At 41.7% G+C, this 13,896-nt stretch overlaps 1 protein-coding gene across 3 annotated transcripts; it reads right to left on the reverse strand.

Moving 5' to 3' along the window:
• Positions 1–390: 390 nt before the first annotated feature.
• On the reverse strand, positions 391–13,167 carry LOC113541118 (suppressor of tumorigenicity 14 protein homolog). Of its 3 annotated transcripts, none has more exons than XM_026937908.3 (19): positions 12,606–13,167; positions 10,893–11,082; positions 10,555–10,682; positions 9,355–9,422; positions 8,028–8,221; positions 7,827–7,931; positions 7,508–7,727; positions 7,224–7,366; positions 7,039–7,136; positions 6,761–6,870; positions 6,439–6,572; positions 6,065–6,169; positions 4,958–5,065; positions 4,634–4,747; positions 3,899–4,015; positions 2,782–2,965; positions 2,066–2,337; positions 1,818–1,954; positions 392–1,745 (listed from the first exon to the last, which is right to left on the reverse strand). In XM_026937908.3, exons 1-19 carry the CDS (start codon positions 12,690–12,692, stop codon positions 1,578–1,580), a joined length of 2,682 nt encoding a protein of 893 aa, XP_026793709.1. In that variant the 5' UTR covers positions 12,693–13,167; the 3' UTR covers positions 392–1,577. The 3 variants fall into 3 exon arrangements, with proteins under 3 accessions (XP_053083988.1, XP_026793709.1, XP_026793708.1); XM_026937907.3 differs by having other exon boundaries at positions 2,782–2,968; XM_053228013.1 differs by lacking the exons at positions 10,555–10,682; positions 10,893–11,082; positions 12,606–13,167 and having other exon boundaries at positions 391–1,745; positions 2,782–2,968; positions 8,028–8,216; positions 9,355–9,416.
• Positions 13,168–13,896: the final 729 nt, after the last annotated feature.

Below are 13,896 nucleotides of genomic sequence, written 5' to 3' on the forward strand. Positions count from 1 at the left end.
GTTTTAAAATAAGTTTTGAAAGTAAATAATAACATTGTACTTAATATTGTTAGTAACTGAGGGATATCTAGTCAAAAACCTATGATTGGGAATATGACAGTGGCTATGTGGGGGTAATTTTGATACATGTTATGAATAATACAAGGTGGTTTGGTGTATTGACAGTAAATAAATAAATAAATAAATGGAGAGACACTAATTACTTAATGTACAGAAAAACCCACAGAGGACAATTTCAGAGGACAGTGTTGAGTAACTACACTCTTAATTGAACTCTTTGCAGTTATGAGTCCACTTGGACTTATTATATAAATGTCATGAGTGTTTATTCAGCATTCAATGCAAAATTCAATGCTTTATTTAATTTATTTTTTTTTAATTACACAATTTGGGAAATGTTTTTTTTCTTCCCCTTTTTCTTTTAACAATTAAGTTATATGCACAGAATCACATAACCACAAAGTCAAACTGGTATAGCACCTCTGTTTAATATAGGTCTAATATTTCAGATGTAACATAAACATAACGTGTGATCATTTGACATCGATATCAGGTTGTTCATCATATAAGAAATAAGGAAATAAGGAAATAAGGAAAATGACCTGCAGGGAGTTGTAGTCTTTCCTCTCACCGACAGGGGGGGAGTGAGTATCAGCAGTGGTGCTGAAACAGCAAAACTATGGAGTCTAAAATCAGTCTAATAAACCTGCTCTCTCACCTTAATCATCTGTACACTCAGTTTAGCAATTAACTCCCTAAATTGAACAAATTGCTCCTACATTTGAGTTGCATGTAAAAACAAATTGGGTAAAATGAATTCAAAAATTAAAGCATGTGTGTAGGATAAACGTAGCATTAAGTGGGTAGCTACATACTGCTAAATAAAAAAAAAGAAAACAGCAAAATATACCTTTATTTCATGTTCATATAATCTCTTTACCCACATGAGCCAGGGTGAAGTAAATTGTTCGAAAGCAATAGATTATTACTGAGAGGACAATTACTAAACTGAGGTAAATACTTCTATACTCAATCAGCAAATCAGCAGGTTGGGTTTTTTCTTCACCATGATTCCTTGGGAGGTGTGCTCCTTATGATTCCTTTACATGCAATCAATTTCACAGTAGTTTAATTATATGGCCTTTATAAATTGAAGGAGATACAATGGTGTCTCAGTAAGGGAAGAGTATTCATCAGTCTATAAATATCATTTAAGCTGTTAATATGATTAAATGTATGTTACTAGTGATGCAGCAAATGCAGTACTCTTTGCATATCTTGACACTCATATTATGACGTCTTTAAACTGAGCATTAATATACTAAACTAACGGTCCGTCGTTCGAGGCTTTGAATGTCTGCACTGTGTGTTTTGTTCAGGATATAAAAGAGCATTATTAAACAGAGATGTAGGAGGTGGTTAAAGATGAGGCCTGGAGGACTGGACTGAGAGGGGTCGGTCGGAGAAACTTGACGGAGTTCACTGTATCACTACACACCATGGCGTCTGGGTTGATGTCCGTGAAGAACGACAGTTTGTGCAGGTCATGATGAAATCCAAGCTGTTTTTGTCACATGTCACACCTGGCCTTTAGTCTGCTGGTGGATCCAGTCTGTGAACTTGATGACCTGTGTGTAAACCCCAGGCCGGTTTTGCCGTGCGCATCCCTCGCCCCAGCTCACGATGCCAGCCAGAAACCACCTCCGGCCCCTCTCTAGACACACCAGAGGTCCTCCAGAGTCTCCCTGTATGCAGACACATCTTAACACAAATGAAGAGCAGAGAAATATGCAGAAGTTACACACACAGGAACTCACTTGACAAGCATCGACTCCTCCCTGTATGCTCCCTGCACATATCATTCTGGGAGTGACGGCATCGTCATACATCTTGTTGCACGTTTTGTGGTTGATGATGCTTACTGTAGCCTCCTGCAGCAGGGTGGCCAGCTCACCTAAAACAATAAAACATTACTAAATCCCACTTACTGACCACAAGAGGGCTGAGCTGAAACTGTAGTCTGAAACCCACAAAGTGGTGAATCCCACAAAATGTGAATCTTTACCTTCCTCAGTGAGGACTCCCCAGCCAGTGACGAAGCAGTTGGTGCCGGAGGTAAAGGCATGCGTTGGGGCTGGCACACACACAGGCTGTACCAATTCATTAAAGAAGACAGGGGCACTGAGCTCCAAGAGGGCGATGTCATAGTCAGAGGTGAACTGATCGTACTGGGCGTGCTGGACTATCCTGCGGATCTGGCGTGTGGCGGCGGCATTACTGGCTGAGTTCATGACCCGCATGCCCATGTAGGCCCTCCAGGCACGAGCATCTGAGTACCTGCACGAGTCCACAAATTGCTCAGCACATCTAAAGCAATTATTTTTATTGACCTAGCCAGCAGCGGTTAAAGAAATCATTTGAATCATTTGTACATCATTAGCCATGACATGAAAAAAAACATTTTTCACATTTAATTTCTAAAGTGGAACTATATTATCATCTTCATAAGACAATTCTCTGCAATAATGCCTACAAACTTTGGGAGTATAAAGGAAAACATGGCTTCCCAGATAATGTTACAGTGTTCAGCTACAATAAAGTTTTCTTCATGTTTATAGATTACAGAAAGTGATGCCATGTCCAAAACCATATCAAGTGTGTGACATCACTGAAGAACATGTCTTGGTTGATTGACTGCATTTGAGGTAAAGGGAAATTGTGTAAATTTTACAATGGACTATTCCTTTACAGGTCTACGTTGAGATCCAAAGTGTTTCTCACTTGATGGCGTCCGAGTCCTGGAAGCAGTGAGCGGCAGAGAGGAGCCAGCGGCTTCCCACCAGCGACGCTCCACACACATGGCCATAGCGCTCTATCTGCAGGCTCACCTGCCAGGGCCACGAACCCGCCTGGGCATCCGTCCCTCCCACAATCTTCGCCCGTTTCCTGGGTCGAGTGCCACACCCTGCTCCAGTGAGAACGGTACACAGCCTGGTTTCAGCATAGGTATGGCTCACTTTATTTATCTGGCTATATACAAAACAAAGGTTCTCTTTTGTTAGGGTATGTTAGAGTAAATGTTCTGTTAAGGTAAAAAAAAAATTAAGGTATTATAAAGGCCAATTAATTCATTCTGTAGGATCGCACAATTTACCATATCAACAAAATATGAAAGACTTCTAACCATCCAGTATTCCACTCTTTCCTTAAAAGATGGTATTGAGTTAAATTTATCTTTAATAGATACATTAATAGACACACTGGGCAAAAAAAACGGGCCAAGCCCCCTTTAACACAGGAAAGTGTTGCAGATCACTCACATTAGCACATCTAACACAGCTTCTTGATAGCCATCAGTAGGAGTCATTAAAACAGAGCGGAACACACAGAATCTCCACATTTTCCCTAAAACCATTGTAAATTATTTGTAAAATCTGAAGAAAAATCTATAACATGAACTTATGTAGCATGTTTTTTAAACTTTTTATTCATTGCAAAATAAAAAATATATATATACATTTTTTGCTTGACACCCAGAGCATATAATATTACTTTAATAAGCTAATATGAAATTATAGGGCTGAGGAGTGGAGATGTGGAACCATTCAGTATTTTGGAGATTATAAGATGAAAAGAAATTCAATGACTGTATTACTATAAAACCAAAAGCGCTGTCCTAGGTCAGAAGAATAAAATCTCACATCACTGCACAGGAAGTAGTGTTTTATACAAAAGCATTCAGCCCAGAATTAAATACAGCTAAAGCATTTCTTTTCCCAATGTATAATTCAACAGTTGTTTAAGGTCATACAGTCCTCCTAATAGATTTCCGAACTCTCCAAGTGAATGACTAGCCAAAGCACTCAGCGAGTGTGGATGTTAGCAGCTGGTTTCTCACCACAGCGTATCTCATCAGATCCGTCCTTGCAGTCTTTGATGCCGTCACACTCTGGGTTCATCTTCGCAATACACTTGCCATTCGCACATTTATAGGATGTCGGCGAGCAACCTTTAACTACACATGCAAAACAAATGCAGGGTTTGGATCAATACTAAGCATGCATAAATTACCTACACATAAGAGATTCATAAAACATATTCTGCCAATTTACAGCATCTGCTTCATTATTGTAGCACTGGAGCTAAGTAGCTCAAAAGTCATGGAGGTCTGTCTCACCCGAAATCTAAATATCTGGCTCGAACTACATCAAGTTATTCAGGGACATCACACAGACTTGCTGATGTGGTTTAGGGTGTAGTGGGACTTACTATAATCTATAAATATGAACAGAACCACAGAGAGTGGTCTAATGTTTCTGGGCAGCCATCTTGGACAAGTGGAATTACCGCAGATTTCCAGACATGATTATAGCAGAAAGCTGAAATCGATGAGATGATAATACAGTCCAAACTTCCGTTTTACTATTTGGTTTATTCACTAATGAAATTATACAACTTCACTGTGTTTTCTGAAGCAAGTATATGAAGATTTGTGTGTATGTTTTAGGGTGATTTAGCCCTATAGTAACCCCAGCGACAAACTTTAGAGATCAAACATGTCTTGGCTGATCCACTTCAAGAGGAAAACTGTATATTTCATTTTCTCTTTAAACAGATACTGAGCAGAACTCACATGCTCTTGTGCAGTTGAGCTCATCACTGCGGTCTCTGCAGTCTATGACTCCGTCACACACAGAAGACTTGGGTAGACATATTTTATTCGAGCACATGTGGTAACATTTTCCTGCTGAGAAGGGAACAGACTCTGAGCAGACACATGACTACATACGTAAAGGAAAATCAGGTATTACACAATTACATTACTACTCTACTACCTGTTTATATGAGAATAACATGAATAAGAACAGGGAAAATAGCTAACTGAGCTTTTGTAGTGATAAAGCACAGACAGGTTTGAGATTAGGCAAGGCCTTCAGGAGGAAAAAGGCTATATTACCACAGTTTGTTTCCTCGCTGCTGTCTCCACAAGCCTGCAGGTTACACTGACTCCCATGTGGTCTGCACTGCCCACTCCCACAATACACCTCTCCCGGTTTGCACATCGCTGTCGAGAGAGCCAAGTGTGAGTGGTGGAGTGATACAAGGCCACAAAAATCACGCAGGACACACTTACAGCTAGGCTTGTGCAAAAATTCATGATACACGGTTGAATCGTCCAAAGCTGTTAGCCTAAAAAAAGACAGAAAAATGAACATTTCCACCATTTACGGTTTAAGGAGAGTAGGGGAGGGCGTAATAATATTACCAGCTGTGCACTCAGGAACTATGGCAATCGTGATAAAATCAGTTTTTCGGATTTTTAGGTGATTTTGTAGTAAAGTGCAGTAAACAGTTAAAAACGTAACATCACATTTCCATATAATCCTCTTATTGCTGGGTGTCTAATGTTCACATGGCTGACGTTTTCTCAAAACTCTTTTTACAAAAGAGTCAAATAAAATTCAAATAAAAGCATATTTATTCGCTTTCTTCATCTATACCATCACCACTGACATTATTTGTAGTGCTAGATTTTACATGTTGTTGTAGACCTGGTTAATCTTTTTTAGGTCAAAATCTTTGTTAGTCTTTTAACCAAAAACCAAAAACAGACAGCCGAAAATGTTCAGTAAATACAGTTAACCGATATTAAATATATGTGTCTAATGTTAGCTAAGTTGAACGTATAATATGGATTTTATTTCAAATTAATGAACTTAAAATATTCTCCATTTACCTTGACAGAAAGTGAAAGCGCGTTGAAATTGGGGGAAGGGGGCGGGGTTTCCAGGATGTATCTGTTAATACTGGAGAGTTTAAACACCTACGCAAATCATTCCAGATTCACATGTTGGTTGGCTCATCTCTTGCTTTACTGGAGAGAACAAGACTGCTCTTTTGGCATATTTTTGAGTAACAACTCATACAGGCATATGCCAATGTTTTTGTGGAGCAGCTACGCAAAATGCCTAAAAGTTAGCAGGTCTGGTAATCACTGGCTATCACTGCAACGTAATATGATGTAGGGACGATAATATCGTTATATTATCACAAGACTACTTACAGCACTTGGCCTCGTCCCGACCATCTGCACAGTCCCTCTCTCCATCACACACTTTCCTCAGAGGAATACAGCGTCCGTCTCCGCAGCGGAACTGCCTCGGACACGCTGGAGTGAAACATGCATGGTGTAAATACTGACAGTAAATTACATGCTCTGGTAGTCTACAAAAAAGATTGTAACAGTACACTTGACCTTTAGTGGCCCAGAAACATTACAAAGCATCCACCGCAAGACAAACAACAGCGTCCAAGACGGCCACAGCACAAAAGCACTTCGCAGAACGAACCACAGCCAAGTCGCTTTGCAAAATAAAGCCCAAACATTGTCATACATTCAGCAGACGCTGGGAGAACACAAAAGGATAGTGTGCTCACTGCTCTCTGGGGAGAAGGCTCTGTACACCAGGTAAAAGCCCTTGTGAGTCAAAGACTCGTCGGAGTGAAAGTGCAGTAACACAGGGGAAGAGTAGATCCTCTTCCTGCTGCTGTCCCCAACTGGATTACACAGCCTGAGCACGGGGGAAAACACACAGGCACAGGTACACATGCACCAGTATGATCAACCACATGCAAGTGCAAAACCATGCATTTGACCTTAAAATCCACAAAATATCACTACAACACTACAACTAGGATCACAAAACCTTCTGATCTAGAGACATAAAGTTCTCCATTCGTTGAAAGAGGGGACACTCACTTGACGCCACCGATTTCCAGCCAGTCTTTCTCACAGGTGCTTGTGGTGGGCGAGTCCTGAATATCCAGCATCACAATGGTTATGGATAGCAGGTAGCCGGGCAGCGGAGCCTGAAAGAGAAACCACAGTCAGCCGCCTTCAAAGGATACACTCTAGCATAAAAGAGCGGCTAAAGAAGGAGCATCCCCCCTCTGGCTGTGAATACGGTTCACAAGCCATGTGCACTAACACCAAGAAGCAGAGTCAGGACATGGGAACCATCCCTGGCCTCAACTCACCCTGATCTTCCAGTTACAGTCTATGTTTGGAGGGTAGTAGGCAGGATAGTAAGGGGATACCACAGTGCCATTCCAAGCTGACAGAAAGCCGCCGCATTCTGGTGAAGAAGAACAACAAGAGTGATATATAGCAAGGAGTCAGATGTTGGATATCATCCAAAATGGCATGCTAGGTAAACACACACCGGCTTTTGGTATGGCCTGAAAGTAAGCCTTGAAGATAGCTCCATGCCTCTGTCGACTAAATGAAAAAGTGACGAGCATGACGTTTCCAGAGGATGTCAGCTTCATCACCGGGGACGATCCAGTCACTGGCAATCCACACCACCTAGCAATGAAAACATGCTTTCATGCTAACTATCCTATAGGATATAAATGTGTCAATGATATAGGATTAATATGTAACACATTAATTTTATATTATTTTTATTTTAATATGTGATGAAAATGAAATCACACGCATACACACCTGGCAATGATTTTGTTCTGAAGAGGGAGCAGGAAGTCGTATGCGGAGAGTTTGTTGGCTGAACAGCTACCGGGTGTCGCCCCCTGCAGGGTGACTACATCTAACCGTACAACGTGACCTGAGGGAACTCTCAGCCTCCACTGGTAATACGGTTTCTTCGGGCTCACCAAACTCAGTGTTCGATTGTTGCCATATTTGGCGTAGAGGTCAAAAGACATGGCTGTGGACCAAACAGGATGTAAGGTACCAGGGAAAAAAAAGCACATGGCATAACTGCAATACTTATTGTAAAAAATATAGGAGATAATCTGTTTATTACCCTGAAGTCCAAGCTGCCACTTGCCACTCTGCAAATTGTTGGGATTCTTTATCTTATCTGCCATGTCATCATCGTCAACATCATCTTCACTGTCTAAATTCAAACCTGCATGTAAGACATTGTACATTATCATGCATCCCTTTCACACCTAACTTCAATACAAAGTACAGAAATTAGCTCCATGCAGTTCAAAGAGTTCACCCAGGAGCCTTAGTGTGTCTTCATCCTTCGCCAGGTAATACTGCTCCTCCAGTCTGCTGTGAAGAACCTTGTTGGTGCCAGGAAGATGCCGCTGCAACCACGCAGGTTTAGATCTCTGCAGCTCCTCTGCAATGGCCGCTGATGGAGCGGAGAACTTACTCCAGAAGAAAACATTGAGCCCATTCACTCCTTCACTGTCAGCATGGAGGCACAACATTCACACAGGCCTTTTTAAGCACTCGTATGTTTGTAGATTTTTTAGGCAGGTATTATAACAATTTGTATAGTATATGTACTTTTCCTGGGTGTGTAAATGTGTGTGGTGGTCCGGGAAAACCTGTCAGATGTCACAATCAGGTCTTGGTCAAAATTTTTTTTTTTCCTGCTTATAACATACTTTAGGAAATAAATATATATATATAAATAAGTTAATGAGTATATTTATTTATATATATAAAATATTTTACCAAATGATGTGGAAATGTTTTTATTTAATTTTTAATCTTGCCTATGCTTTCTGCAAAGATCACGTTGGGGAAGGAGCCAGTTTAAGAAACGCCTAAAGATGCCTAAAACCTCGATAACTAAGTATGATTTCCTCACACAGTGAATGTCACGCTTTGATCAAGTTGTTGGAGAGATACAAATGACTGTAAGCCCAATCAATTCTTCTTATAATCAGATACCGGCTGTCAAAATGTTGAAAAAGAGAAATGTGCTTACACACTGTACAGACCACAGCGGACAAATTTTGTTTGAATCTGATTAAAATATGGACAGAATTCACAAAGCTAGTCAGCAATTATTCCAGCACCGATGTAAGAGCGTAAAGTGAAGAGTTTAAATGCCAAGAGTGGTCGAAATGGTGATAAGACCAGGCTGCCACACGTGTATTACAGAACAATCTAGTATATTTGCTCGTAAGAAACTGTTTGGCTCAGTAATAGCGTTTGTACACAGTGAGTTTCAGAAAATATTAGAATAGGTTTGCATTAAAAAAAAAATATATATACACATCAGATACAGCTCATACCTGAGTCTGATGCTAGCATGGAGTGGTGTGAAAATTGTGTGCTAAAGAAGAAAATGATTTGAAAATGTCTACTACTGTTTTTGCAATACCCTTTTGTCCATTTTAATAGATAACAGTGTCAGAAATAACATATTTAAGTCTATAACATATAACAAGTCTACTGTGATTATTTGATAATGTGATTATTTAACCTATGCTAAACTGATAGCTTTAAGTGCTTTCATCTTCCAACACTAAACCTGTCTTGGATCAACTACAATTGGAGTAAGGAAAAAAAATCTGGAGAATTCTTACCTAAAGGCGACAATCCCTGAGCGGCGGTAGTATGGCCTCCAGGGTGATGACTGATATAACTCTGAGAACTGAAGCACCGCAACAAAGAATCATTCATCCGTTAAACACCATCCATGTAGTAAAAAAGAATAATCAAATAATCAACCTACATAAACAGCCCCTCATTTGTTCATAAAAAGGGAAAAAATAGCGTAACAAGTTTCACCCCCCTCTTTCGCATCATCTAGATGCTGTACAGCGTCACCCTGACTTCTGAGCTACAGAAAAGTGACATCACTGGATGAGGTGTGACATCAGTAGCCCCAGCAAAGACATGCAGTCTTGGCACAAAAGGCCCCGTTCTTGTGCGATTGGCTTTGAGCAACAAGAGCCGTGGGCAACAAGAGCGCCATTGTCCGGAGCTCAATGTCATTCTGAAGTGCAGGGTGGCGGGGGCGGGCAGTGGGTTCAGGCTACCTTTAATAAGCACAGGCACACTCTCGCACAACTCCACCACACCTGCCCATTCACTCATATTAAACAGGATTACAGGTTTTACATGATGCATCATTCAGGCCAATGATGGAACACTCGGTGTTCTTCTTTCACTTGCATATCGGTCTTTTAACCTCAACTCTTTCTTGCTGTCTCACTCTCTCTCCCTTGCTGTCCATTTAATCTCTCTCTCTCTCTCTCTCTCTCTGGCGTTCTCTCTATCCCTGAGTCTACCTTTCCTCTCCTCTCGGCCTGCGTCCCTCTCAGTGCACAGACACAGTGCATCTGATTGTGCGAGGAAGCGCAGAGACAATGTTTTTATTGAGGGCTTGCTCTTCTTCTCACTCGGCTTGCCTGGGCCCTGCGGTTCTCACAAACGCCATTCTTGTCCTCAGCCCTGAAAAGGCTGCGCCCCTCTGGGACACGCTCTCACCGCGCTGCCTCGCACCAGGACAGGCTCCGGTTACAGCCGGCTTTACATTTAAGAGGGCCACGGAGTGGCCGAAAGCTTGGCGGGGACCCGCTCGCAGCCTGCTTTACATCTAAAAAGGGCCAGAGTGAAGAGCGCACCACACCACAAGAGGCGCAGCTCTGGCCGACTTCACGTTTGAAACTGCAAAGGGCATGGATCAGCGTAGAGTGCTCTCTAGAGGTTCGCTGCATTCCAGAGAGACCATGTCGAGTCCCACAGAGCAGCTGTTATATACAGTATGTGTGTATGCTTACATAGCGGCTGAGGGCCTGAGACTGAAGGTGGAACTGTGTGGAAGAAGGATCGGCCAGCGCCGGTGAGAAGCTGAGGTTGGAAAACTCCACGCTTCCTCCCAGGAAGAACACTGTGGAAGACGGAGACGCTGTAGAGGCAAGACATGGAGTGTTAAAGCCATTCATGTGAAACAGATGCATGCACTGATAAGTGGTTGTTCTTATGAGTTACATGAACATTTATTGATATCCAGGAATCCTGTCTGAGACACGCAAGTTATATGAGGTATGATGGCCTTCAATGCCATGGAGGAAGATACCAAATCACAGTTTCTGCATTCCACAAGGGTTTAACTTACATGCAAGGAAATGGAGAGTCAGTGCAACGGCAGTGGACAGAGGGATGAGGGGGGTGGCACCCAGCGCCCACTTTCGCCATGCCCTGAAGGTGGCTCTCCTCTCCCCTGGCCGCCTGATGTCTGACCCAGCCTGATTCTCACTTTTAGAGGCACTTTTCGGAATTTGGAACGGCTCCTTTACTTTAATGTCCTACAAATAAAAGAGTTCAATAGTATAAGACTGTTAAAACTGTTCTGTTACAGAGGGTCAACGCAATGTAACTGCAATAAATACAATCCAAAGGTACAGTCAGTTATTTTGTTTTACAGAAGTTAGCTAGCTTTTTTGAAGGTCAAAATAAAACACACACACACTCACACACACACAGCCTTTCTCCTCAGGTTTTCCTTCAGCCATGTCCTCAAAACACATGCCAAGCCTAAAGCACCTGAAGTGCAAGAGGCAGAGCTTTCTGAATTGCCAGACGAGTAGAGACGCCTGCTTGTCCTAATTGGTTGAATGTTGGTGTCCCACATCATTTGTTTCTTTTTTCTTCTTTTTTACACAACTGTGCTGTGCTGCGAGAGACCAGAGTTTCTTCTCTGAGTGGATATATTACTATCAACTGCCCTAATGTCAGGAGAACTGAATATTCCAAAAGTGTCCAACATTTCATGCGTAGATAAAAATGCCAGTGGTTTAATTAAAGCAAGTTTATTAATCATTTGCACAGTATGTCAAGATATATGTACATCAAAATGCTTATGCCAAAGTTATGTAACATAACGTACAGAATGCACAAAACACATACACAATACACACAAAAGCAGTGACTTTCAATCTAATTTAAACAAATCTGATTCAGATAAATAAAATAATTAATAATATATACAAATAATTAATTCCATACTGAATTAAAGTGTTCATTTGTGCCCAGCTGGACTTGTATATACACACGCTATAGGTATTAATATAGATATTAATTCACTTACTTAATTAACACTTATGTTTGGTAATTGTGCCTAAAAAACTGTGTGTGTATGGGTGGGTGAGTGTGTAGGCAGGTTTTTTAAGCTTGGTGAGGGCCAAATGCCCCCACAAGGACAGGAATATCTGAGAGTTTGACTTTGGGAGAGACATTTGGCTGGTGCACACAAAAAAATGAAGCTTTTATTTTAAAAAGAGGTTTCTTTGGCTGAGGTTTGGATAGGGTTAATGACATTAATTAGCTGCATTATGTCAACTAAAGGTCCTTATGAGGATAGTAAGACAAATGTGTGTGTGTGTGTGTGTGTGTGTGTGTGTAAGACTGAGAGAGAGAGAGACAGATAACCAGGTGAGGTCTCCCTGTGGAGTTGTGCGGAGAGTAACTCCAAGGGTCCGCTTTCCCACGGTCCTTCTCAGTAAGGTCACCTCTCCATCGTCTGACATTCAGGACTGCCACATCATCTTTCATAACTAAACTTTGACAACTAACAAGTAAACTGCAGTGTGTCTGATGAGATTCAGATTCAGTAAACAAGTCTCTCATCAGCACTACACAGAAATGCCATGACTGATCCTGAGACTGGGAAATTAAGTTAAATTGCCTTGCTTAAGCTAAAAACATGCTTGCATATTGATCATATTGCAATGTATATGCTTTAACGCATATTATATGCTGGTTGTCTTCCCTTTAGGAATGCTCAGTGCTCAGTTTTCCCACACTGCTCTGCGCTCAGGATCTTTCTTACCTGTACAGGTGAGTCTGCGGTTCCACAGTGTCCTAAACCGGATACGCTGTAAACATCGCAGCTTCTGTTTTTGGGGAAAGTCCTCATTCCTGGTCCCGTGTGGCTCCCGGTCGCAGGCGACACAGCACGACGCGCAGCACGGAGAAATGCAGCTGCGGGGAAAAGTCCGGAGCGATGCCTCGCTTTCGGTGCGCGGAGAAACCCGAGCTGAGCGGGTGCAGCGCTGCGCGCGCTCACTGCCCGCGCCCGCCCGTGCACAGGTGCTGCACGACTCCCATGATGCAACGCGGCACAAAGGCACCACTATGAACTGGTGGCACACAGGCATCCAACAGACACTGTGCGCAAATTCAAGCTGATTAACAGTGTGTTCATCAAGTCATGAAATTAATCAGGGACAACAGCCAATCATCAGGAAGTGCAATGTAAACATAAAGAGAGTTAAACAGAGTTAAAATATTTCCCTACACACAGAAGTTGCTCTATTAATACTGACCCCTTAGTTTTTTTCTGTTATTGTACCACAGATCTGGGGTATTGTTTGTTATCCAGCATGTTTAATGCATACTCTTTCCAGTGCTGTTGAGATCTGATTGGTCAGAAGGTGTTGATTAATTTTCTTTAACAGCAGCTCTGACTGTAGTTCCGGCTCAAAGGCTTTGTATTAATGCGCTCATTCCAACGCTATCGTTTCTATGGTAACAGCTCAATCAGGGGGACTTTATGGTGGACACTCTGCCTCATTTTTCTTAAGACTAAGAATATTGTATCATCACTGATATGGTGAAGTTTTCTGCATGGAGACGTTTCTTTAACATTTATGGAAGGAGTCTCCAGTGTCAGCCGGGAAGTGTCAGGACAGAGGAGTTTGTGGGTTTCTGGTTTCTCAATAACACAAGCTGTGTTTTCAGTCTTTTTAACCTAAAGATAAAGAAAAGAGAGGCTGGTGAGGGAAGGAGGGAACGACCGTTTATAAGCGGAACAGGAACTAACTTGTTTCACAAGTTTAATGTATCTATAAATAGGTAAAAAGTATGACGTGCTGTGCTCTAATACATGAATAAGAACGTTAGTGTTGGCAAATTGCTGTGGTATAAGAAGAATGAAGCACTTCAGGGACATACTGATATAGGAAAATCATCAACTTCAGGGTGGGAACTGTAACCCCGCTTCATCACGGAACATCACTAGTTATGCCAAAGCTAAACTTAATGAAACATGTTGTTACATTTTAAATACTTTTGAGGATAATAAATAAATAAGCTGTAAAAATTGTTGCTGCAATGAGTTT

This window comes from Pangasianodon hypophthalmus, chromosome 22 (assembly GCF_027358585.1).
Source record: "Pangasianodon hypophthalmus isolate fPanHyp1 chromosome 22, fPanHyp1.pri, whole genome shotgun sequence".
Taxonomy (NCBI): domain Eukaryota; kingdom Metazoa; phylum Chordata; class Actinopteri; order Siluriformes; family Pangasiidae; genus Pangasianodon; species Pangasianodon hypophthalmus.

What these genes read in the sequence shown, in the direction of transcription:
- LOC113541118 (XM_026937907.3), bottom strand. Translation starts at nt 12,692, where the DNA reads ATGAGGACTTTCCCCAAAAACAGAAGCTGCGATGTTTACAGCGTATCC. An exon ending in GACTCTCCATTTCCTTGCAT is followed by an intron (nt 10,683 to 10,892) that starts GTAAGTTAAACC and finishes TTGCCTCTACAG; the next exon opens with CGTCTCCGTCTTCCACAGTG. An exon ending in TCAGGCCATACCAAAAGCCG is followed by an intron (nt 7,137 to 7,223) that starts GTGTGTGTTTAC and finishes CTTCTTCACCAG; the next exon opens with AATGCGGCGGCTTTCTGTCA.